The 24,211-nt window shown below is 46.7% G+C and overlaps 2 protein-coding genes across 5 annotated transcripts in view; both read left to right on the plus strand.

The window, feature by feature from the left end:
• Tbc1d1 (TBC1 domain family member 1) overlaps positions 1 to 24,211 on the plus strand; it is a 199,138-nt gene that overhangs the window by 54,797 nt on the left and 120,130 nt on the right. The window lies entirely within an intron of this gene.
• On the plus strand, positions 355 to 2,839 carry LOC143267611 (ras GTPase-activating protein-binding protein 2). Of its 2 annotated transcripts, XM_076546331.1 has the most exons (2): positions 355 to 1,217; positions 1,317 to 2,839. In XM_076546331.1, the coding sequence occupies exons 1-2, from the start codon at positions 492 to 494 to the stop codon at positions 1,938 to 1,940; spliced, it is 1,350 nt and encodes a 449-aa protein (XP_076402446.1). In that variant the 5' UTR covers positions 355 to 491; the 3' UTR covers positions 1,941 to 2,839. The 2 variants fall into 2 exon arrangements, with proteins under 2 accessions (XP_076402446.1, XP_076402445.1); XM_076546330.1 differs by having other exon boundaries at positions 355 to 2,839.

The raw sequence follows: 24,211 nt of genomic DNA on the forward strand, positions 1-24,211 counted from the left end.
GATGGCATTTTTTTTTACGTCATCATTGCCCTTTTAAAGTTGATTCTTAGATTTGATTTACATATCATGACAAGCTGCAGACAGGCCCCCCTCTCTCTCCTCCTTTCTCCCGTTGCTGATGGTTAATTGTGTAACAGATGGTGGCTTTTCATGATGCCCTGTGGATGGCATATTTATTTTTAAATGCCAGATAAACTGACCACTAGTCCCTCGTGGAAACGTTACTTAGAATTAGAACTTCATCGCAGTTGTGTTTTGCTTTAAATGCTACGTTTGCTAATCTCTGCTCCGAGCAATAGAAACACAGATGGGGTGTGCGCTCGGTGTCCTGGAGGGTGGTGGTGGTGGTGGTGCTGCTGCTGCTGCTGCTGCTGCTGCTGCTGCGGCAGAAACATTGTTCTCGGCGGCTGCCTACGCCAGCGAGAGTGCGTTTGCGTGTGTGCGGAGCCGAGCCCTTTTCCTGCAAGCATTTGACATTGTGCAGCAAAGAAATGGTGATGGAGAAGCCCAGTCCGCTGCTTGTGGGGCGGGAGTTTGTGAGGCAGTACTACACTCTGCTGAATAAAGCTCCCGAGTACCTGCACAGGTTTTATGGCAGGAATTCCTCCTATGTTCATGGTGGAGTGGATGCTAGTGGAAAGCCCCAGGAAGCAGTTTATGGCCAAAATGATATACACCACAAAGTGTTATCTCTGAACTTCAGTGAATGTCATACCAAAATCCGTCATGTGGATGCTCATGCCACCTTGAGTGATGGTGTAGTTGTACAGGTGATGGGCTTGCTGTCTAACAGTGGACAGCCCGAGAGGAAGTTTATGCAGACCTTTGTTCTGGCTCCAGAAGGATCTGTTCCAAATAAATTTTATGTTCACAATGATATGTTTCGTTACGAAGATGAAGTGTTTGGTGATTCTGAACCAGAACTTGATGAAGAATCAGAAGATGAAGTAGAAGAGGAGCAAGAAGAAAGGCAGCCATCTCCTGAGCCTGTGCAAGAGAATGCTAACAGCACCTACTATGACGCCCACCCTGTGACTAATGGCATAGAGGAGCCTTTAGAAGAATCCTCTCATGACCCTGAACCTGAGCCAGAGTCTGAAACGAAGACGGAAGAGCTGAAACCGCAGGCGGAGGAGAAAAGCCTGGAAGAGCTGGAGGAGAAGTCGACCACCCCTCCTCCCTCCGAGCCTGCTGCTCTCCCTCAGGAACCGCCAAAGGCTTTCTCCTGGGCTTCAGTGACCAGTAAAAACCTGCCTCCTAGTGGTACTGTTTCTTCCTCTGGAATTCCACCCCATGTTAAAGCACCAGTCTCACAGCCAAGGGTTGACGCTAAGCCAGAAGTTCAATCTCAGCCACCAAGGGTGCGTGAACAACGACCTCGAGAACGACCTGGCTTCCCTCCTCGAGGACCGAGGCCAGGCAGAGGAGATATGGAGCAGAATGATTCTGATAACCGGAGAATAATTCGTTACCCGGACAGTCATCAGCTTTTTGTTGGTAACTTGCCTCATGATATTGATGAAAACGAATTGAAAGAATTCTTTATGAGTTTTGGAAACGTTGTGGAACTTCGCATCAATACCAAGGGTGTTGGGGGAAAACTTCCAAATTTTGGTTTTGTGGTTTTTGATGACTCTGAACCAGTTCAGAGAATCTTAATTGCAAAACCGATTATGTTTCGAGGGGAAGTACGCTTAAATGTGGAGGAGAAGAAGACCAGAGCTGCCAGAGAGCGAGAAACCAGAGGTGGCGGAGAGGACCGCAGGGACATCAGGCGCAATGACCGAGGTCCCGGTGGTCCACGTGGAATTGTGGGTGGTGGAATGATGCGTGACCGTGATGGAAGAGGACCGCCTCCGAGAGGCGGCATGGCACAGAAACTTGGTTCTGGACGAGGAACCGGGCAAATGGAAGGCCGCTTCCCAGGACAGCGCCGTTGAAGCCCCCTGTCGGCCAGGTTCTGGCAGTGGGACCTAACTCATCCGTGTTTGCATTCTTGTTCAGTTTCTTGGCTTTGGAATGTGACACAGCCTTGTTGATCATTTCTTTGATGTGAAAAGCATCTTTTGGTTATCAGTTAAATTGAAGTGGACATTATTCCCCCAATTTCACAACAGGATTCATATTGTTAATTTATAAATCTAGACTTGGAGAATTAAGGACTGAGAAATGACCATATCTAAAACTGTCTACAACAAAATGAACTTAAAAGGACATGCCCACTGAATTCAGGTCATTTGAGTTTTAAAAAAAAAAATCCTCTGCTGCACATTTTGTTTAAGTGTTAACTGTTTCTACTGTTAATGTTGGAAACACAAATAGTGCAATTTGTGCAATTGGAGAATCTTGCCTTTTTTTCTTGGCTTCCCCCCAATACCAACCAACAGAAACTTGTTATGTATTCATCAAAATGCACTATCGGGTACTCTGAAGTCATTAACATTGACATCTGCACCAGGAGGCGACAGGGAAAAACTCTTTCATCTTCTTTTCCAGTAGTGAATAGTTTGTGAAGTGATGAGGGCATTTTATCTGCTTGCTGTGACCAGCGTGTGCATACACAAACCTTAACAAGACTGCAAATATTCCAGAAGGAAATCATTTAGTTATGAACGAAATAACAAAAATGAGAACCTCAAATGCTGTGGTCTTAAATACTAGGCCAGATTTAGTGGCTCAGTATCTTAAGTTTCTGACCTGCCCTCTTGAGTACAGGGATGGCTGGCTGCTCAACACACTCCTCCCCTTCCCTTTCTTGAAGCTGTGGACAGTGAAAACTGTTTCCTGTATTTTTGTTCTCTGGTAATGTAATAAGCATGATGGTGCCTTCTACAACACATCATTCCAGTCTGGCTGGTGATCTGTGCAGTGTAGTTATGAATTGCTGTGCTGCGAAGCCAAACAGCTGCAAAATGTTGAAGAAAATCATTGAAGTATAAAAATTGCAGTATCTTTAAAAATCAGTAAAATGGATGCTTATTTATCTTGAAAAAAAAAAAAAAAAAAAGAAACACAGATGGGCAGAGTGGTCGGATTGTGGCCAGCTTCAGTGTCTCCTTTCCCCATAAATATCTATGGTGACTAAATTTATTTACGTGTGTGTGTGTGTGTGTGTGTGTGTGTGTGTGTGTGTGTGTGCGCACGTGCACACTGAACAGTGGTAGTGTCAAAGTTTTTAAATTTGAAGTTGTGTAGGGAAAGAAAGGAATGCTTCAGCAACACGCATTCTCTCAGCAGGCCCCTTTCATCTCAGACCAATACCTTAGCTTCACAGAAGCTACAGCCTTTGGCTGTAGATGGTTTTTCATACCTTTCCTTCTGGGCTCAAGATTCTGAACTCTGTTCTCCAGCAAAATGGGGCTGTGTTTCCCCCAGTGCCAAACCATTTGCTCATCGTTTCTTCCTTTGGGAAATGAGGTTTGCTCTACCTCCCTGCAGAGAAACACCCCATCTTTTGCACCTCAGTTGCTGCCCTCTTTGTGACGCTTCAGGACTGGATTTGCTTCCACACCTCTACACCCCAGCAATGTTCCTTGTCTCCCCTCTAGGACTTTATGTCTCTTCACTCCTGAAAGAACACAGAGAGTAAATCTCAGTGCTGTTTATAAAATGCAGTGTCAAAACACTCTGAGGGCTGGAGATATGTAGAGCATTTACCTAACTTGCGGCCAGCACTGAATTCAATGTCCAGGACATACAGTGTTTGAAGAAAAACAGTTTACTTTGAATATTTGTAAACCAACATGCAACATGCACACTACCCCACCAGCCTCTCAAATACACATATACGTGTTCATGGCTTAAAGATTCTAGGAATGAAGGGCTGGAGAGATGGCTCAGTGGTTAACAGCGCTTAATGTTCTTGCTGAATTTGGTTCCTAGCAACCATGTCAGACATCTCACAACTCCCTGTAACTCCAGCTCCAGGGAGATCTGATGTCTCTGGCCTCTGAAGACATTTGCACACACATGCACCCACCCCCCTCCCGTATACACATAATTAATAAAATGGCCTGAGTGTGGTGGTGCATATCTTTCATCCTAGCACTGGGGAGGCAGAGGCAAGCATACTTCTATTTGTTCAAGTTCATATATTGAGAGCTACATAATAAGACCTTGCCTCAAGTAGCAGAATAGAAAATCCACAAAGAAAGAAAAGAAAAGAAATCCTAGGACTGAATTAGAGAGACCATGTTTATCACCGACTTGGAAGGTTCCCTGCATGATCACTTTCTGTTGAGCTTTTAATTAGCCTGTGTCTTCTTGCTGCCTTGAGCAAGAGGCCCAGCAGGTTGGCATGGTTAGTGAATGCCACAGTCATTCCCACACTCCAGTGTCCCGTGCTCACAGCCAGACCCTTGACTCCTCTTAAGAGTATTTTGTGGGACTTTGTACCAACAAAGCACCAAAACAGCAGTGTTGGGAGCTGAGGCCCCGTGGGAGGTGTTTGGGTTTGAACCTCACAGAGGGGTTGCTTATCTTTCTCTGCTGAGTGAATGCTCACTCGGGTGGGGCTTTTTCTACTTTTTCAACATGTGACTCTTTTTCAGTTCTAAAATGCTTTATGTGGCTATAGGTATATATATACAAAAGATAGGTCTACAAATCACTTACTGATAGTAAATCATAGAGAATTTTATATTAAGATGACTGTGGGGGACCAGCCCCCACACTTATTTACCCCAGGAACTCTTGAGGAATGAGGGATAAGAGACTTAGTTAGAAATATGGAGAGAGAAACAGAGAGAAAACACAGGATGGACTCCGGTGGGCCTGGATCCTTATCCACCGGTCCAGAACTTTATTCCAAAGGTCTATTTATAACAATGCCAAGGGGTGGAGCAAAAGACCTCCCCCCTTGCTGGTTACAGTCACCTGGTACCCAGGCCTGTGGTCCAATCAAGCTCTTATGCCATCCTGCTGGGTACAGCCACTAGGAAACCTAGTGGGCTCCAACAGATGACTCTTAAAATTTTATTTATTTTATATGTATGAGTGTTTTGTCTACATGTATGGCTGTGTACCATGTACATGCCTGGTACCATGGAGGCCAGAAGATGGCATTGGCTTCCTGATACTGGAGTTACAGACTGCTGAGAACCACCAGAGGCATGCTGGAAATCAAACCCACCCAGGTCCTCTGGAAGAGCAGCCAATGCTCTTAGTCACTGAGCCATCTCTCCAATCCTAAAACTATTCTTTGATGCACATATAATTTTACCCTTTACTAGGGATAAAAGCAGATTTTAAATTGACGAGATGGGTGCATTTATTTATTTTTACATAAATCATTAAATTGTAGCCAAATGATACTGCAGGACACAGAACATTTTCAATGTTTCTCAGAGTTGATTGATAATTTGATTTTGTCACCGTCAATGCTGAGAGTGCTGCTTTACATAAACACGTAGTACAAAAATGGCCATCTTAGAAATTGTTGGCAATTCTGTCCTAATCCAAAGTCAAAATTAATTTAACATTATTTTATGAAACTCAGTTAGCAACTCAAATGCCAGTTTTGAAGTTTTTCCATTACATTTATTCAATTATGTATTTTTATTTTGTGTGAGAGTGGTGTGTTGGTTTTTTTTTTTTACCCTTTGGCTCTTTTTGGCTCTTTGCTCTTTGGGGGTCCACTACCCAGCCCCCAAATAAATCACACATGGTGGCTTATTCTTTCTTATGAATGCTCAGCCTTAACCTGGCTCATTTCCAGCCAGCTTCTCTTAACGTATCCCATCTACCTTTTGCCTCTGGGCTTTTACCTTTTTCTGTTTCTGTATATCTTTTCTTTCCTTCTTATTCCGTGTCCGGCTGTGTAGCTGGGTGGCTGGCCCCTTCTTTTTCTTGCTCCTTGATCTCCCCTCCCCAGATTTTTCCTTACATCTCTTCTCTCTGCCTGCCAGCTCTGCCTATCCTTTCTCCTGCCTTGCTATTGGCCGTCCAGCTCTTTATTAGACCAATCAGGTGTTTTAGGCAGGCACAGTAACACAGCTTCACAGAGTTAAACAGATGCAACATCAAAGAATGCAACACATCTTTGCATCATTAACCAAATGTTCCACAGCATGACCAAATGTAACACATCTTAAAATGATATTCTACAACAGTGGTGTGTGTGTGTGTGTGTGTGTGTGTGTGTGTGTGTGTGTGTGTGTACATGCCATAACATGCATACTGAGGTCAGAGGACACTTGTGGGCATTAGTTGCCTCCTTCCACAGCTGGGTCCCAAGGATAAAACTTAGGTCATCAGACTTGGCAGCAAGTGCCTTTACTGTACACTGAGCCACCTTTGTGGCCCACGTATCAGTTCTAAAAGCAAATAGTCTAACACAATAGAGTCCAAAAATACATTAATTTGATACTTATGTGCTGAGAAATGATGGTAAGAAAATATTAAAAGTCTTTGTTTTCTGTAATTAAACTGTATGGTTTTATAAGGATAGAAAACTTGGTATATATAGTAAAAACCCTGCAATTGATTGCAAATAGTAATCCCAAATCGAAACCAAGGCATGTCAAGCAGTGTCCCTTGTGTGATGGACTGCCAGTATGAAGTGTGCCTGTAGTCTGTTCGGAACAAATCCACAGTAAAGGCACATGATGCAACATGGGTAAGCAGAAAACACCTTGGATTCATTCCGTGTTTGATTTTGAATTAATTTTTGCTTATTACACATTCAGAAACCTTCTGTGGCTACCAAACTGATTGTGACCCCCACATTCAGTATAAAACTCTAGATGAGGTTATGAGCCACAGCTTAGCCTGGGCCCAAGAGGACAGAACTGGATGATGCATTATTGCGTGAGTGGGTAGGTGCACGTGAGCCTCTCCCTTGTGTTTTGCCTCCAGTTCCTGCTTCTCCTTCTGTTTTCCCATGAATTGAAGCAGCATGAACCCCTCAATGAAGGTACCTAACCTAATCTTGGACTTCCAAGCCTTTGGAACTAAGTGTGGGCTAAATAAAGTTCTATTTTTCTTAATGTACCCAACTCAGGTATTCTGATATGGCAACAGAAAGTGGGCTGAAACACATTCTACTTCCAACAGATCAGCACTGAATAGAGAGAGAAGTCAAGGTGGATCTTGTTTTATTTAAAACAAACAAACAAACAAACAACCCTTGGGTTTATTAAATGTCAGTGGGGAGTGAAATTGAAAGTCAATTATGCATTAAAAAAATGCTATTCAACTGATATTTGTTCCTTGGCTGTTCTGCATTTTCCTTGAGAGGTTTGGAACATTCCACAGGTCTGCTAGATGGATGTTGCTTGTGTGGTATGGATGTGGGAAAGGGGTGGGATGTCAGGTAACTTGCCCGTATCTCACAGTCAGAGAAAGTGATGCTACTGAAATTCCCAGGCAGGTCTGTCTGACTTCAGGCCTGGGCTCCTTGTAAGAGGTCATCCTGGCTCTCAGGTCATGTGCTAAATGTGTACCAAAGAGAGTCATCCTCTAACCGGGCAGTGGCGGCTCACACATATAATCCTAGCACTTGGAAGGCTAACATAGGTGGATCTCTGAGTTCGTGGCTAACCTGGTCTGATAAATTTTGGGTCTCCTGAAGGCCTCACCACCGATGCAGCAAACGGAATCAGACTGAATTGGAAAGGCCAGGTTTAATGGGTAGAGCGCTCCTGGGCAATTCCCCTGCTGCCTCCTGCAGAGAGGAGACAGGGACAGGAGACTGGAAGAACCACGTGTCTGTTTTCTGGGATGCCTCTTATATACCCTGTGGGAGTGGTCTTGAGCCTCTCTAGGGGAGGAGCTGTGTTTGGTGGGCTTTGAAGGGGCAGGTTTGGGGAAAGAGCTGGGGAGGAGAGCTGAGGTGGATCTTCACAAGACTCCTTCCAAACATTCCAGACTCTTTGGATACAGGGATGCCAGGGTGCTAGGGGTTGAGGTGGAGCCCCCACCCAAACATGGTCTACAGAGCAAGTTTCAGGTCAGCCAGGGCTATACAGAGAATCCCTGTCTCGAAAACAAAAGCAGAGAGAGAGAGAGAGAGAGAGAGAGAGAGAGAGAGAGAGAGAGAGAGAGAGAGAGAGAGAGAGAGAAAGAGAGAAGAGTGCGTGAGTCATCCCAGTTCTCAGATCCTGTGTAAGTGTGTAACCTGAGGTCATCCTGGTTCTCAGATCCTGTGTAAGTGTGTAACCAGAGGCCATCCTGGCTCTCAGATCCTGTGTAAGTGTGTAACCTGAGGTCATCCTGGCTCTCAGACCCCATGTAAGTGTGTAACCTGAGGTCATCCTGGTTCTCAGATTCTGAGCTAAGTGTGTAACCTGAGGTCATCCTGGCTCTCAGATCCTGTGTAAGTGTGTAACCTGAGGTCATCCTGGCTCTAAGTGTGTACGTTTGTATTGACAGCAATGGTTTGTACTGTCACTGACATTTTGTTTAAATACAAGTGGTCATGTTGCCATTCTCGCTCAGCTTTCCCGTGCTTGCTCAGTCCTTTCCAAATGAGGCCCCCAGTTTTCAAGAACATGATTTACTCCAGCAGACAAAACAGGAGACAGGAAATAGCCAAGGAGAGAGGGGAAGGCCAGGGTCGGGTCAGCGTCTTCCCACGTCTTCTGTTCCCAGCCCATCGTGAGACAAATGAAAGCTTTAGGGAGCTCCTAGAAGCTCAGGGACAGAATGAAGGGTAGACTGAGGATCAGCCGGAATTCTTGGGGCAGAGAATAAAAAGGGACATCGCAGCTAGTCATACTTCTAGTGAATATCAATTATTAAAATGACTGCTTGGTCAAACAATATTCACAAATTTTCCTTTTGCTTCCCCTGCTGTCATTTAAAGCGTTTTCATGTCCCCACCTTGGACTCTGGCTTTGATGGAGACCCAGGTGGTGTCCGGTGTCAATGTGGATCAGCCAGGAAGCTCATGGAGATCCTGTACAGTTGCCGAGTTCTAAGACGTAGTGAATTTTCTAAATTACACGCTGGTTAGCATCGTGTGTTTACGGGTTTGCTGATACCAGTGAAAGTGGGTGGTGGTTATGGCTCTGAGTGTGCTATCTCACAAGAAGCCAACCTGATGTAGCTAGAGGCAAAGCAGGTTACTCAGTCCAGATTCCTTCTCAAAGAAAGGATGCTCAGAGCTGATCTCCAGAGACTATGCAAGGCGCATTGCAAGGCTCCCCTGGTGACTCAGAGATCTTGTCACTCTCTCTCCCCTGAAGACAAAACACAGAATGTTTGAGATCTTACATGCTGTTGCCTCTGTTCTCACTGTCCTGAGAGCCCACGGGGGCAGAGACAGTATCTGTTTGGTTCACCATTGGGACTAAGCATTCACCCTTATCCTGGAGCTAATTCTATGGTGGAATTTTCTATACAAGTAACCTTTGCCTTGGGTCAGCTGGTCAAAAGTGAGTGTCTACTGGGTGTGGGCATTTTCTCCCACCCATCCATGGTGCTCTTGACCAGGTGAACTGGATTTCATCTACAAATGAAGATATCATATTGAATAAATGCTAGGGCCCCTCTTCCGGAAGATATCTCTCAACTTGGGCCAAGTACCATAGGCATAGCTCTTGACAAGAAAGGAAGTAGTTCTAGAATAAGACTCCCTGGTCTTAACCTACCTTTTCCCACTTAATAACTATGCGATCCTGAACAGACTGTCTAACTGCTTATATATATCTGGTCTTTTAAAGCTATTGTTAGATGCTTAAATATGTTTAAATGCTTGCATATTTTTAGCACTTAAATGTATAGTTTTAACTTAACGTCTGGTACCTAGTAAGTAAGTACATACATGATATCCGTTAGAGGAGAAACTCAATAAATATTTTTTGGATAGACAGATTAATCAACTCCTCAGCTTTCAGCTCTACTACCTCTAAGTAAAGAGTTCAGTTGTCTGATAACTCCCCAGTTCTGATACCCTTCATTGTTTGGGTGTGGTGAGATTGTTAATTATAATATTCTTCAGTTACATTATTACTGTTCTCTCAGGATTATTATGAGTACGCTAAAAATTGGACCCAAAAGGAGAATGTTTCAGAAATGACGAAAGTCCACAGATAAGGTATATCTGTGGTCAGCACAGTATCATAGTTTGTGCCTCTCTGAGGAACTTTCAAAATCTCCATGACAGCCTCTAATCACAATCATTTAACTTTGGTTTTGGCCATGGACATGAACTCTTTTTGCATAAGAAGCCCTAAGGCCTGGGACATGAAGCCACTGAGCAAATGTAAGCCAGGTCCAGTGCTAAGATTCATGAAAATCACTCAGCTGAAAGTCTGCATACTTATTAGGTGGCCCTGACTTTTAAACCAATTCCCTTAACAGTGTTGCACTGAACAATGATGTCAAAGAACAGTTGATGAATAATTAATCTATAATAGTCAAGCATGGCGATGTGCTTCTCCCAGGCAAAAATAGATTAAAGTAAGAGAGAGAGAGAGAGAGAGAGAGAGAGAGAGAGAGAGAGAGAGAGAGAGAGAGAGAGAGAATATATCCTACCTATTAGATCTCCCAAACTTCAGAGCTGGATAACATCAGGATTCGGGACGTTAAGCTGAACCCTGAAGACCCTTTGCTCAGTGATGCGGATTGTGTTTGTGTCCCCAACTCAGTTCATGTTGAAGCCATAACCCGCAGTGACTTTGTATCAGCGACTTTGGAAAGGTAACTGGGACATGGAATTGGGGCCTGTATGTAATTTGTGTCCTTCCAGGAACAGGCATGTGAGAACCTACTTCCACTCTCTCCCCTCTACCACACACTGCAAGGCTACAGGATGGGCCACTGTGCAGACCAGGCAGTGGTGCTCCGTGGGCATCGGGCGGGTTGGCATCTTGACGTTAGAACTCTCAGCCTCCAGAACCATGAGCAGTGTGTGCTGTTGAAGCCACCCGGGCTATGGTAACAAAGATAACAGCCTGAACTATGACACTCAGCAACTGGACAAGTAAACAAGATGCCTGCAAGGATGTTGTTAGAGCAAATAAATAAATGAACAAATGAATAAATGAATAATTGAACAAAAAGTAGGAATGGTGCACATCTATGCAGGCAAATCGTTCATAAAATAATAAATCTTAAAAAACCTGTAAAGTCCTGTCAGTACCTAATTCGAATCCATTACAGATTAGGGATAGTTTCTCTCTTCTTACCTATAGGGGGATAATTTCTTCTTAACATTTGGATGCCCAGTGAGGACTCCAGGCTGTCTATGGGGCTCACCGTTGCATAGGATCCCTTCTCCCCCACCCCACATCGATCACCCAGCTGGGCTGTTTCCTGTTTGCTTGCAGCATGGGCTTGCTAGACCGTGACATGTTCCTTCAAGGGCAGGTGGTGTCCTTGTACCCCAGGGACTGATGTGTGGTGATGAGCCACAGACCTTTAGTGGATGACTAACGGAGAGTTGAAGTCTGCCCCTCAGTGGGCGAGCTCATTGCTGTGCGTACACTGGGCGGGTACACTGGGCGGGGTTGCGTATGTGAAATCACCGCTGCTAAGCCGGACTTCATACCTAAAGCCGCACTGTTGGCCCCGGGGGGCTAAGGCTCCCCCCTCTCTTGGGTTCTGCTAGCTTGCTGGGCATGTGCTTTGATTCACAGCTGGAGATGAGCAGCAGCAGCAGCAGGGTGATGTGTTCCGGGGGAAGTGATTCTAAGTCGTGTCCTGAAACCACTGATGCCTTCAGTTCACGAATCAAGTTCCCTTTGGGCTTTGGCAGGGGCCGGACCACGTGCAGCTGAACTTCCCGGGCACTGGGAGGTCAATGTCCTCCAGCCGCACCCAGGCCAGCTTTCTGCAGAAGTATCGCTCCTGCCTGCCCGACAGCCAGCAGCAACCCAGCCCAGGCTTTGTCCTGGGTGCAGGTTGGTCTGGCTTGCAGCTCCCCGCGGAGATTCCGTGGGTAGCTTGTCACAGACAGGCTTTGGATCTTTCCTAGCCACTGACTTGGCTATCCACTGAAAAGGGGGCCTGCTGCCTCAGACCCAGAGAAACTTTCTTTCCCATTCCCTTCCTTCCCTTCCTCTCATTCATTCATTCATTCATTCATTTCAATTTGCTGCCAATTTCTAGGCCCCACCCATCCAGTCTAGCCGGCTAGCATCAGCCCAATGCCTCAGCCCCATAGAGAGGCAAACGCCTTCCCTGACCAAGCCTGCTTTAGCCGGAAGCCGCTAGCGCCTGGTGGATGTCTGGAGAGCCCCTCTTTGCCATATCAGAACCTGGAAGTCTTCGTTTACAAAGCCCTGTGTTCGTAGTTTTGGGGATCGGCTTGGAGGGCTTCTGAGAGGTGGCCTGTATTGGTGGCACTGCCCCAGGCCAGGCAGCTCTCTCAACTTTCTCCACTCCCAATTCCTCATCGGCAAAACAGAATACACGACCCTGGGCAGCAGGCCTCGGAGGTCATAATCAGGGACAGTAAGGTGAAGAGGGGCCTTGTCTTTGTTAGGGTTTCTGTTGCTCTAATGAAACACCATGACCAAAAGCGAACTGGGGAGGAAAGGGTTTGTTCGGCTTTTGCTTCCACATCACTGTCCATCATTGGAGGAAGTCAGGGCAGGAACTCAAGAGGGCAGGGACATGGAGGCAGGAGCTAGGTCATGGAGGGGGTGCTGCTTACTGGCTTGCTCATCATGGCTTGCTCAGCCTGCTTTCTTACAGGACCCAGGACCATCAGCCCAGGGATGGCACCACTCACAATGAATGGGCTGAGCGCTCCCACATCGATTGCTAATTAAAAAAATGTCCTCCAGGCTTGCCTACAGCCTGATCTCATATAGGCCTGATCTTATGGAGGCATTTTCTTAATGGAGGTCCCCTCCTTGGATGACTCTAGATCGTGTCAAGTTGACATGAAACTAGCCAGCACAGGCTTGAATCCTGGTTCCACCCTGTCCCAACAGTGCTCCCTTTCACCCTGTCACAGGAGGTCATGAGGCTCCCTGTTCCGCGCACTGTGGATATTTTGAACAGTGCTCGGGGGATTAATGGTCTCCATCGAAGGTTCACTGGTTTCCTCAGGGTCTGGCAGGTAACAACACACGGTGCGTGTTGTTCCGTCACTGCTGCCTTTTCTCTCATTTCCCAGGGTTGCCATGATTAACGAGCGAATGGCAGACGTCCTCCAGACAGTAAGGGCTCAGGGGAATTGCTTTTCATCTTGGACAAAGCCACCTCAGAGAGGAGGCAGCCATCCTTTCTTGATCTCTCCTCCGAAAGAAGGAACTGAGCCTGGGTCCCGGGAAGTTCCAGGAGCTTTGGTGACCTGCTAACGGTGACTCTGAGTTTCAGAAGCAAGGATAACTGTGAGCTAGGGCCACCAGACCATCTACTCACCATGGGTCTGTCTGTGTCAGATGGCGTCTCATTGCTGAGTCTGGCCTGCAGCCCTGTATGCAGCTAGCTCTGGCTGGCCTTGAACCCCTTACCCCTCTGCCTCAGTCGTGCAGTGGTTTCAGCAGAATGCCACCAGGGGATTCACCTCAACATAAATCTATCTCACAGTGCTCCTGAAGGAACATTGGAGACTTTAAGTCCATAATAACCTCCAGGGTAGAAATGGATCCAGATGTGGTCTGCCTGTGGAACAAGCAGATAGACACGTGCACGTCTGTCCACCTGGTCCCATGTCATTCCTGTTCTGCCTCCTGGAGAGCAGAGTTTAAAAGCCCACATGGAAAGCCATCCAGTCACAGCAGAAGCCACCCTACCCCTCATCTGAAAGCTGAATTCATCCTCACGTTGCCCGTACTTTATCATTGTTCCATTTTCGAGACTCCAGGTAAGAAGAACTTACGACTCGGACCTCCCACATGAAAGCTCTTGAGAAGCTGGATGAAATTCTAACCCAGATGGGAAAGAGAAGCCGTTCTCTCCTCAGGTCCTCTCAGCCCTGGCATCTGTCAGTGCCAGTAGGAGCCGCTTTTAGCTCAATTCCTTCTCCAGCTGTGCTTGGGAGCCAGGATGCACGTGTGGGTTTTTGTTTTTTTTTTTCTTTTTTTAATACACCCAGGCAGGTGTTCTTTGCTAAGCACTAAATCCCCAGAGACTACTGGAAGTTGTTTCCCCCACTTTTTCCCCTCCCTCCCCCCTCCCTCCCTCTTCCCTCCCTCCTCTCTCCCTCCCTCCTTCCCCCTCTCTCTCCTTTCCTCCCTCCCTTCCTCCCTCCTTCCCTCCTTCCCTCTCTCCCTCTCCCTCTCCCTCTCCCTCTCCCTCTCCCTCTCCCTCTCCCTCTCTCTCTCCCTCTCCCTCTCCCTCTCCCTCTCTCTCCCCAGTTACTGAGGAGCTGACACTTGGGTCATAATTTCTGGGAAGGGTTCTTGCTCAGTGTACCCAAAAACTGCACCTGAAAAAGCGTGAGTAGACGCTTGGTGAGTCTGTGGCTCCATGGGTTTTTTTCCTTGAAATCTCAGCTTACAGCAAGAAAGCAAAAATACAAGTCTGGGGCTGACAAGATGGCTTATCAGGGAAAGGCACCCACCAAGCCTGACCACCCCAGTTCAGCCCCTCAGATGCACATGGCAGAAAGAACCAACTCCATCGAGTTGGCCTCTGCCCTCCCCACACATGCCTGCATGCCCTCACCGTGCCCACGAACAGACAATAATAGTAAAGTTAAGTTTAAAAAAAAAAAGAGTCAATGCTTTTGCATATCTGTGCAGAGAAGTGTGGCTCTGTTTCAGGCACAAGGACGGGCCTGGCAAAGCCACCGTCTTTGGTAGGCATCCACTGTGCGGTTCTGACCTCACGTGAGGAAGCATATCCATTTCAGACTTGAGCAGAGTGGGGACTGCCAGGAAGAGCTCAGCTCCGGATTAAACCCGGGCGTTTAAAGGAATCCAGTTTAGCTAGAAAGTTTTAGAAATGAAAACAACAACAACAACAAAACAAACAAACCAAAAAACCACTAAAGTCCTATTTGGAGGTCAACTCGACCACCTAAAACAGGAAAGTGTGACCTACTGTGGAGGCAGGGAAAAGAGTTTGGATCGCTCTTATTGGCTAACAGATTAGTCCGGAAATAGGATTTTATACTTTCCTGTCTTGATGCGTGCGTGGTGTGTATGTTCATGTGTGTGTTAAGTGCGCGGGTAAGCGCATATGTGTGGAAGCGAGGGGTCAGTCTTGGTCGGCATTCCTGAGTTGGCGTTCTTCAGGAAGACTGTTCGCGTTGTTTATTCAGACAGTCTTCCACTGGCCTGGAGGTCACCTACTGGGTTATGGTGCCTGGCTGTTTGGGGAGCCCCAGGCAGATTGCTCAGATTGTCAACCCTTGCTCATATTGTCAATTCACCACTGCACGGCTGGGCTGATTTTCTGCTGCTGTTTTTACATGGGTTCTGGGATTTGAACTCAGGTCCTTGTGCTCGCAAGGGAAGCACTTTACCTACCAACAGCCATTTCTCCAACCCCCTTCTCACTCCTATTTTTAAACGAGGAACATTTCCCCCCCCCCCCCCCCGCACCCCCCCCCCCCCCCCCCGCTAGAAGTCATTATTTTTGTGAAATTAGTGCAGCCAGAGATTTTGTGACAGACAGATGGATCTTCTGAATGTTTCCATTATAGATTTTTAACAAGATGTCTGAGATGGAAGCAGAGCTCTTCTGTTTTGCTATAACACAAGGTGCGGATGTCAAAATCTTTTGACTCTGAATTTTTACCGTTTCCTGTTATGAGCTCATTACTGCTGGATTTTTCCCATGAATCTGAAACATGTACAGTGCTTTGGAAAGGGGATTATTTGCTTTAACTTTATAGACTGAGCTAAAAACAGATAAATGCTGTTTCTATTTTTGCAATGCCGTATAAGCGAAAAAGTGAACATGACCATGTATGCAGGAAGTACCAAATGGAGAAGAAAACAGATACTTAACACAGCAAAATGTAACTGGAAAGCTGGTTTTGAAATGGCACAGCGTTTTGATAAAATTGGCCATTATTATAGTTGAAGAGATGAATTTGTTTCACAAGCAAATGTCAGTTTTCCTGAGGCTTGTGTGCGCACAGAACAGACATGGTGTGAACTTCATTCTTGAGGAATCCCCTGGAGGTCCAAGTTCAATCACTCCCACCACGCCACGTAGTCTTAGTATTTCTAGGTAGGGTGCAGCCAGCTCTTAACTTTGCAAGGCTTTTGGATGAATTTAGAGAAGGTGGCTGGGGCCACTAAAAATATTCATATTGAAGTTGTTTGCTGTCATTCTGGTTAACAAGACTCTGAAATTCAATGTGCAAAATCAGCACATCAAACTGGAGGCCTGGACCAGTGAGTAAAGATGCTTACCACCAAGCTGGATGAATTGACTTAGATCCCCAGGACCCACATGGTTTAAGGAGAATTCTGTAATCTGCCCTCTGCCCTCTGTATGTGTGTGTGCCGTGGCCAGTGCACCCACATACAAAATAAAAATGGTAAATAAAACTAGAGGCCTTTATTTAAACACTGACATGGGTACATTGAAGTACAGATTGGACAGCCCTAATCTGGAAATCCCAAATCTTTTAATATGGACGTAAAACCACAAGTAGAAAATTTCAGGCCTGAGTCTGTGATGGTCACAGTCAAAATGCAAGTGCAGAAAGATACTGTGTAGCATCAACCTCAGGCTGTGTATATAAGGTACATAGGAAACAAAATGAATTTTGTGTTTATGCTTGAGTCCCTGCAGATATCCCCAAATCTGAAACACTTCTGGTGAAGGACACCCAGCCTGTAGAACATTCTGTACCAGGCTTTTTCTTTTAGGCCGTCAACCAGCTCCCAAATCATGACACGGAGATTTATTATTTGTTATGAATGCTCAGCCTAGCTTAAGCTCATTTCTGGCTAGCTCTTTTAACTTAAATTAACTTGTTTCTCTCTATCTACTTTTTGCTTTGGGGCTTTTTACCATTTTTCCTTTCTGTATGTCTTACTTTCCTGCTTCCTCCAGTGTCTGGTTGGCTGGTGGCTGCCTGACTTCTGGCCCTGAACATTTCTCTCTCTTTCTCCCCCATTCTCTTCTCTTTCTTTTCTCTTTCCCCCCCTCTCCTCTACCTAGGTTTCTCTTCCCACTTAGTCTCTCTACCCGCCAGCCCCGCCCATCCTTTCTCTGCCTAGCTATTGGCCGTTCAGCTCTTTATTAGACCAATCAGGTGCCTTTAGGTGGGCAAGGTAAAAGAGCAACACATCTTTACAGAATTAAACAAAGGCAGCAGAAACAAATGTAACACCTTTGCCCAGTTAAAGTGATATTCCTCAACAACGTTCTGCTGATAACCACCTGAACTTCCGGTCTACCTCCAAACAAGTGCTCACTGGGTCCCCTTCCCCTTCTCTTAACCTTTGGGCTCTTCTGTTCCTGTTTCATCGATCCCTGTTGGCTGGCTCATTTTTGCCACAAGGAGGCCTTTATTCTGGCTCTTGAGTGACTTCAAATGTGAGTGTGGGCGTGTCCTGTAAGAGTCAGGGTTATGGATAAGTGGGAGCGGTAGAGGGATGGGACGGGGAAGGCATGTTCCCCTATAAGCAAGCGGGATACAAAGCCTTGAGGGGAGTTTCTGAACCCCCTAAAACTGAGGGAGGGGTCAGGGCAAGAGAGGTAGCTTAGTGGTTATGAACAGTGACTACTCTTCCAGAAGACCCAGTTTCAATTCCCAGCACCCACATGGCAGTTCACAACTATCTGGAACTCCAGTTAGTTTCAGGGGATCCAAGCATGCATGGGCATTGCATGCATGTGATACACAGGCATACATGCAGACAAAAGACCCATACACATAAATAAAGCAAGAGGGGCTAATAATGAGTATGCATATTGAGACTGCCCAGCAGAATGACCGGAGTTTACCAGAGCATCCTGGATGATGAACTGCTTGGTTTCTAGAGTTAAAGAAAAAAAAAAAATGGAACAAAGTCTTGACGGTAGACATAGCAGCTCATAAAGAAAGGGAGGCAGAAACACGGAGAGACACCCTGGAAGCCTGCCCTTCCTGGAGCTGGCTCTGCCTGTTTGTTCTGTCTTATTTGCAGATGTTTGTAACCTGTGTCCAAACTCGGGCCCTTTGAATCATTTATTTCTTTTCTCTCTACATTTAGCATTGATCCCATTTGGAGCAGGAGGGATGGCTGGGTGGTTAAGAGTGTTTGCTGTGCAAACCTGAGGCTGGCGTGCGGATTCCAGCACTCACATAAAATCTGGGTGTGGTCCTGTGCACACCCGTTACCCCCGCATTGAAGGGGTCGAAGGCGGGAAGGTAGCTGGGGCTTGCTGGCTGCCAGCCTAGCCCAAACTCACAAGCTCACCAAGAGACTGCCCCAGAGGAACAAGGTGTAGAGTGATAGAGGAGGGTACCCCACCTCTCCCTCTATTCTGTAGGCACACACAGATGGGCACAGATGTGCACACACATCACACACACATCCCTATAACTATCACTACTCTATTCCAGCAATCCATGCTGCTGACGCCACCACGACTACAGCGAGCATTTGCTGAGCATTAGCACAGGTCGGAACGCTCGCTCAGTGCTCTTGGGTGAGCTATCTCATTCATCCCCAAAGCTACCCGTTGAGTGCAGGGGCTATCATGGTAAAGGCTGGAGGAATTAACTTCCTAGGGTTGTTCAGCCATCACCGTATGAAGAGAGTTTGGAACTGAGTCTTGACTTACGTTGTATGAAATTCTGCTTCACAGACTTAGGCAACCATCCTTGCTCACTAATCCCCCAACACTTTCATCAGTGTGGAGAGAAACCCAGTCCTCATCAACAGTCTCTCCACCCTCCCCCTGCCCCTCCCCTGCCCCTCCCCTGCCCTGGTGTTGTGTGACAAGACCTCCTGGGAAGGCACAAAACATCCATCTACTCACCCCAGAGAGGGAGCCCATGACCAACCAAACTATGTATATACCACCGAAGTCCAATTTGGCGAACTGGTGATTTTTATTGGGGTTACTTCCGGGAACGTGGGTAAGGGTTACAGGAGCAGAAATGACTCAAAGACAGCTGCATCACCAAAGCCCACCCCAGCATGGGTGACAGACAGCTCACAAAGCTGGGAACTTGTAGTACACTGCACAGCCTTGCAGGCAGCCCAACAGGTTGGAGAGTATCCTTTCCCGGTGACTCGGTTGCTCTAAACCTCTTTTAGGCAGCTTGGCTGGTCTCCGCTTTGTCCAGGCAGCAGGCCTGGCCTCAGAGTCATCTTTGCAGCTTGCCTTGTCTGAGAGTGACTCTCAGCACTCTTTCTAGTTTACTCTTGGAGAAGAGGTGCCTAGTGAATCTTGTCAGTTTCAGGGACTTCCTGAAGCTGTTTTGAGTTGTTTACCTTCTGGTTTCAGGATGCAGTGTTTCAGTCTGGGAGGAAATTGCTAGAGACCTGGGTAACCACTTTCTCTCCCCACACACCTGCTCTGGACATTTCATACAGATGCAGTCACACATCACGTAGTTCATTGTGACTAGTTAATGTCAATATCGCCTCGGTTCACCCAGGTTGTGGATAATATTCCACTGAATGCTTCTTGTTTAGGTTCATGTGCAGACATTAAGTTGGTAATACTTTTTAAAAAACCGTTGTTGATAGAACTACAGAAAGTGACATTCATGATTCATGGACAGGCTTTTGCATGAGCATCTGGTTTCAATTTATATACAGGCACTTTCAGTCTTAGGTTTTGTCTTAATCAGTGTTCTGTTGGGATGAAGAGAACCATGACCATGGCAGCTCTTATAAAGGAAAGCATTTAACTGGGACTGGCTTACAGTTTCAGAGGTTTAGTCCGTTACCATCGTGGTAGGGAGCGTGGTGGCATGCAGGCAGACCTGTTGCCGGTCTGAGAGTTCTACATCTGGATCCCCAGGCAGCAAGGAGAGAGAATGAGACACTGGACCTGGCTCCAGCTTTTGAAACCTCAAAACCTACCCCTAATGACACACTTCCTCCAATAAGGCCAGACCTACTCCAACAAGGCCACACCTCCTAATCCTTCTCAAATAGTGAACCCCCCCATGACTGAGCATTCAAATAGAGGAGTCTGTGGGGGCCGCTCTTATTCAAACCACCGCAGTGGTTTTTCTGAACTTCCTATTATTCTTAGCAAATCTTTCTTTCTTTCTTTTTTTTTTTAAATTGTTTTAAAGATTTATTTTATGTCTGTGTTCTGTTTGTCTGTCTGTGCACCAAAGGTGTTGCAGGTACCTGAGAATTCCAGGAGAGGGAGTCAGATCCCCTGGAACTGGAGTTAGATGCAGTTGTAAGCCACGGAACAAAATCCAGGTCCTCTGGAAGAGCCATCATTCCAGTCCCATCTATTTCTTTTCTAGAAACAAACTTTGATGACTAGAAGGGATGAAACCGAAGCTGCCATTTTCCTAAATCCGTTTCTCACCTTCCCTTGCCTCTCTCCTCCCCTCCCCTCCCTTCCCCTCTCCACCCCCATCTTCCATGTAAGCTTGTTTGGGGTCTGTCTCCTCCAAGCCTGCCCTGTCTGTTCCTGGGTAGCCGACTCCTTCACTTTCATTCCGACCTTCTGTAGAAGGCCAGGTCTGACATCTTCCAGCCCAGAAGGCCATTCTGTCTCTGCAGCCTCGGGTCATTTTTTTCCTCTTGTGAGAATGCCTGGAAGCTTTACCATTTTCTTGGCATTTTACCCTCTTGTCCCGGCTTGCACTTCCTGGCTTTTATGCCCCTTGAGGGCAGGATTGAGGTCTGACTCACTGTCCCTGTTCCCTGCAATGGTTCCCCTGCCTTTCACTATAGGTACTAATGAATATTCATATTTGTGAACTGAATAAATCCCTGGCTAGTTGCCTGGTGGTTCTGATTCACTAGAAACTCCGTTGAATTTCCTTGTACAATTAGTGTTACAATAGCCCTATTTTTAACCAGGTCTTGTGGTGAGGGAGGAGCTGGTGAGTGAGGTCATGCTCTCTTGTCTCCCTGGCTTCCTCCTCCTCCGGGTTACAGGCCTGTAAGCCTGTCTGCCATCTTTCCCTGAACCCTCAGAACATTTCCAGTCCTTGCTTCTTGACCTCTTGAATTAACAAAAGGAACTACATGAAGTTAAAAAGTTTCACAGTACGGGCAACTGGTATGCATAGCAAACGGACAGCCTACAGAATGGGAGAGAAGTCACTGCCATTTATATGCTCCAGACAGGGGACGGACGGGGAAAGCTTGTGAAGAACCACACAAATCAAACGCCAAGGGCGGAACTTGGCAGAAGTGCTGAGCGGGAGTGTCTAGGCTTGTCTGTGGGGTATGGTGGGGCTTGGGAGGAGCCTTTCTTCCATTCTGCAGTCTGCCTCCTTTTCGTGTCTCAGGAAGACTGATCGAGTGGTCCATCTGTGCATCCTTTGGGAGTCCCATAGCCAGGCAGCCATCCTGGGTGTTCCGTAGGGACAGTGTCAGCCCGAGCCACTCCTGAAAGCAGCCTGTTCTGCTCAGCACAACTTTCCTGCAGTACCCACTTTTCTCCCTGGCTGCACAAAACCCTGAGAGAAGCTACGGGAGGGAGGGAGAGGGAGGAGGGAGGGGGGTGTTTATTCCGGCCAGATGGGGAAAGGGTGGCAGTGGAAGTGTGGGACCAGCAGGTCACATTGCACACACAGTCAGGTGCTCAGCTGGCTTGCTCTGGTTTATTCAGTGTGGGGACTCCAGCTCTCGGGGTGGTGCGAACCCACTTTAAGCTGGGTCCTGCCAGCTCAGTTAACCTAATGGAGAACAGACATGCCCGGAGGAGGTTGGCCCCTGAGGTGACTCGAGATCCTATCAAGTCGATGACACCTAGCCACTCCCTCCTCCGCTTAGCTAACAGGGCAAGTGACTCTCTATCCTGGCAGGTCACTTACTAGACTATGCCTATGATGCATCTCATAAATCATATCCAAGCCTTAAGTAAACCCAGGAGTCAGCATCAATAATAATCCTTCTTCTCCAGCCAAATTCTGTTGCCTGGCAACTGGATGGATGGAGTGTTCTAATGTTGGAACCCACGCTCTCCAAGATGCATTTTTCATTCATTCATTCATTCATTCATTCATTCATTCATTCCTTATTCTTTCACTCTTGTCCCCCCCCACCACCTTGCGCTTTTGTATAACTTGCTTTCCCTTCGAGGTTTCTGAGAGTTTCATCTTGGTCTCAAAGCAACTAAGTTATCTGTCCCCCGACCCCCATGACTAGTGACTGCTGGACAGCTAGGGCTGGGGACCACCGGCCTCCTTGAGCAGTAAGTTCTTGTTGCATTCAGACTTCTTGGGAGCTGTTACCCAGAACTGCTGCCTGGGATGCATACAGACTTCTACGGGGGGGGGGGGGCACACTCTCTAGGAGGCATTTTTTGGGAAAGATTTTTTTTAGGTGGGAGGGAAGGGGGGTATTCTAAGGGAAATTATATTTGAGCGTAGGATCAGTTAGATTGTGGTAGAGTATGTGATGTTAATACTTTTAGTGAAAGTCCAGACTACAACAGAGGATTTCTTTGTGCAGTGTGGTTGGTAAGCTGCATGTTGCCAGTAAATTTTAAGGAAAAAAAGAGAGAGAGAGAGAGAGAGAGAGAGAGAGAGAGAGAGAGAGAGAGGCCTTTCACGTGTATTTCTTAAAATACTTAATGTTCCACAAGTCCCTATCAGATGCACAAACCCTAGCTTTCCCATGAAAGAAGTATTCTGTCCATTCCTGGCTCGGGACACAAGACCAGGCTCAGAGGGAGACCTCTGAGAGTCTCCTGTTAGTACCTTCGAGTATATGAACTTAAGGCACGTTCAGAGTGTGCCTGAGCCCATACCCTGGATGCACATGTATAAATGGAGGACCGAGTCCAGGTTTAAACCACGAAGCCTTCATGTCTGTTACTTCATTTGTCTGTACACTTTCTCCTTGTAACTCTCACATGTCAGCATTTGGTCATATTTTACCAGCCACCACCCCCCCTTTTTTTTGTAAGAAATGCTAGGGTTTTATTTAAATTACAAAACTCTTGCTATATTGCCTAGGCTAGCCTCCAACCCAGGGTCCTCCAGCTTCAGCCTTCCAAGCAGCTGGGATTGTAGGCCTGTGCCACCAGACCTGGTTTAATATTTAACTCCTTATCCTCTTGAATGTCCTGTAGACTCTCTTTGGTAGACTCATCTTCTTCGGCAGAAAGCTTGGTTCCAGGTGCTTCCAGTTTCTTGGACAATTCTTGGGTCTCTTCCTGCATTCCCAGGGTGGTTTCAGGGTGCTGGGAATTTCTGGGGTGTCCAGTTTGGGGGCTGGTGTGATGGAGTGTAAGGGCATCTATCATTGTCCAGTTTCTCTCCTTTGGCCCTTGTTTACCATTCACTCACTTCCAAATTCTCCAGTCTGTTCACCCCAACCCTTCCCCAGTAGTTCCTACCATCCCAGACTCATTTTCTCTGAGGGCTTATTGTTCTATAGTTCATTCACAATATATCTCAAAGACCAATGTTAATGAATCTCGTCTACTACTTAATGTGTAAAGTAGTCACTGGATGTGTCTAAGAAAAAAAAAAAAACCAAGCTGCCTGCTCCCTCTGGCCTCATACCACAACCGACACAGACTTCTGTGACCTCAAAGGTGTGGGGGTTGGTTCCACCAGCAGACAAGCATTGGATCCCGCTGCAGCGGATACCAGCTGTGTGTTCTCTAATGCAATTCGGTTCTGAGGCTGTGTACCCGGCGATAATGTCAGATACAACAGATAAGGACCTAGGTCCTTAAGATACTCTGCTTCCAACTAGACGCCAGCTTGCAACTGCAGGTGGTTATCTGTGTGGCTTTGTTTCGGGGACAGGGTCTTTATATAGCCCATACTGGCCTGCAATTTGTGACCCTGCCTCAGACTCCAGATTGGCGGGATGGCACGTGTATGCCCCCATCCCGGATTTGTTTTGTCTGAACTTCTGATCCACCTTCTGTAAACTAAGGTTCCCACACCTGCCTCCTCGGGTTCATCTCAGGGAAACACCAGGCTATTAAAGGATACTCTATGGCAGTAGTTCTCAACCCTCCTAAAGCTGCAACCCTTAAATACAACCCTTTATGGTGTGCTGTCCCCCCCAACCATAAAATTACTTTGTTGCTACTTCTTAACTATAATTTTGCTACTGTTATGAACCGCAATGTAAATATCTAACTTCCAAGATACCTGCTATTGGGCTGGAGACCCACAGGCTGAGAACCATTGCTCTACAGGCTACAGATAAAATGTCGGAGTGAATTCTGGGGGAGATGTGTGAAGCTCCTT

This window comes from Peromyscus maniculatus, chromosome 10, assembly GCF_049852395.1.
Source record: "Peromyscus maniculatus bairdii isolate BWxNUB_F1_BW_parent chromosome 10, HU_Pman_BW_mat_3.1, whole genome shotgun sequence".
Classification (NCBI taxonomy): domain Eukaryota; kingdom Metazoa; phylum Chordata; class Mammalia; order Rodentia; family Cricetidae; genus Peromyscus; species Peromyscus maniculatus.

Excerpts from the sequence above, each read along its gene's own strand:
- LOC143267611 (XM_076546330.1), top strand. The coding sequence starts at position 492 with ATGGTGATGGAGAAGCCCAGTCCGCTGCTTGTGGGGCGGGAGTTTGTG.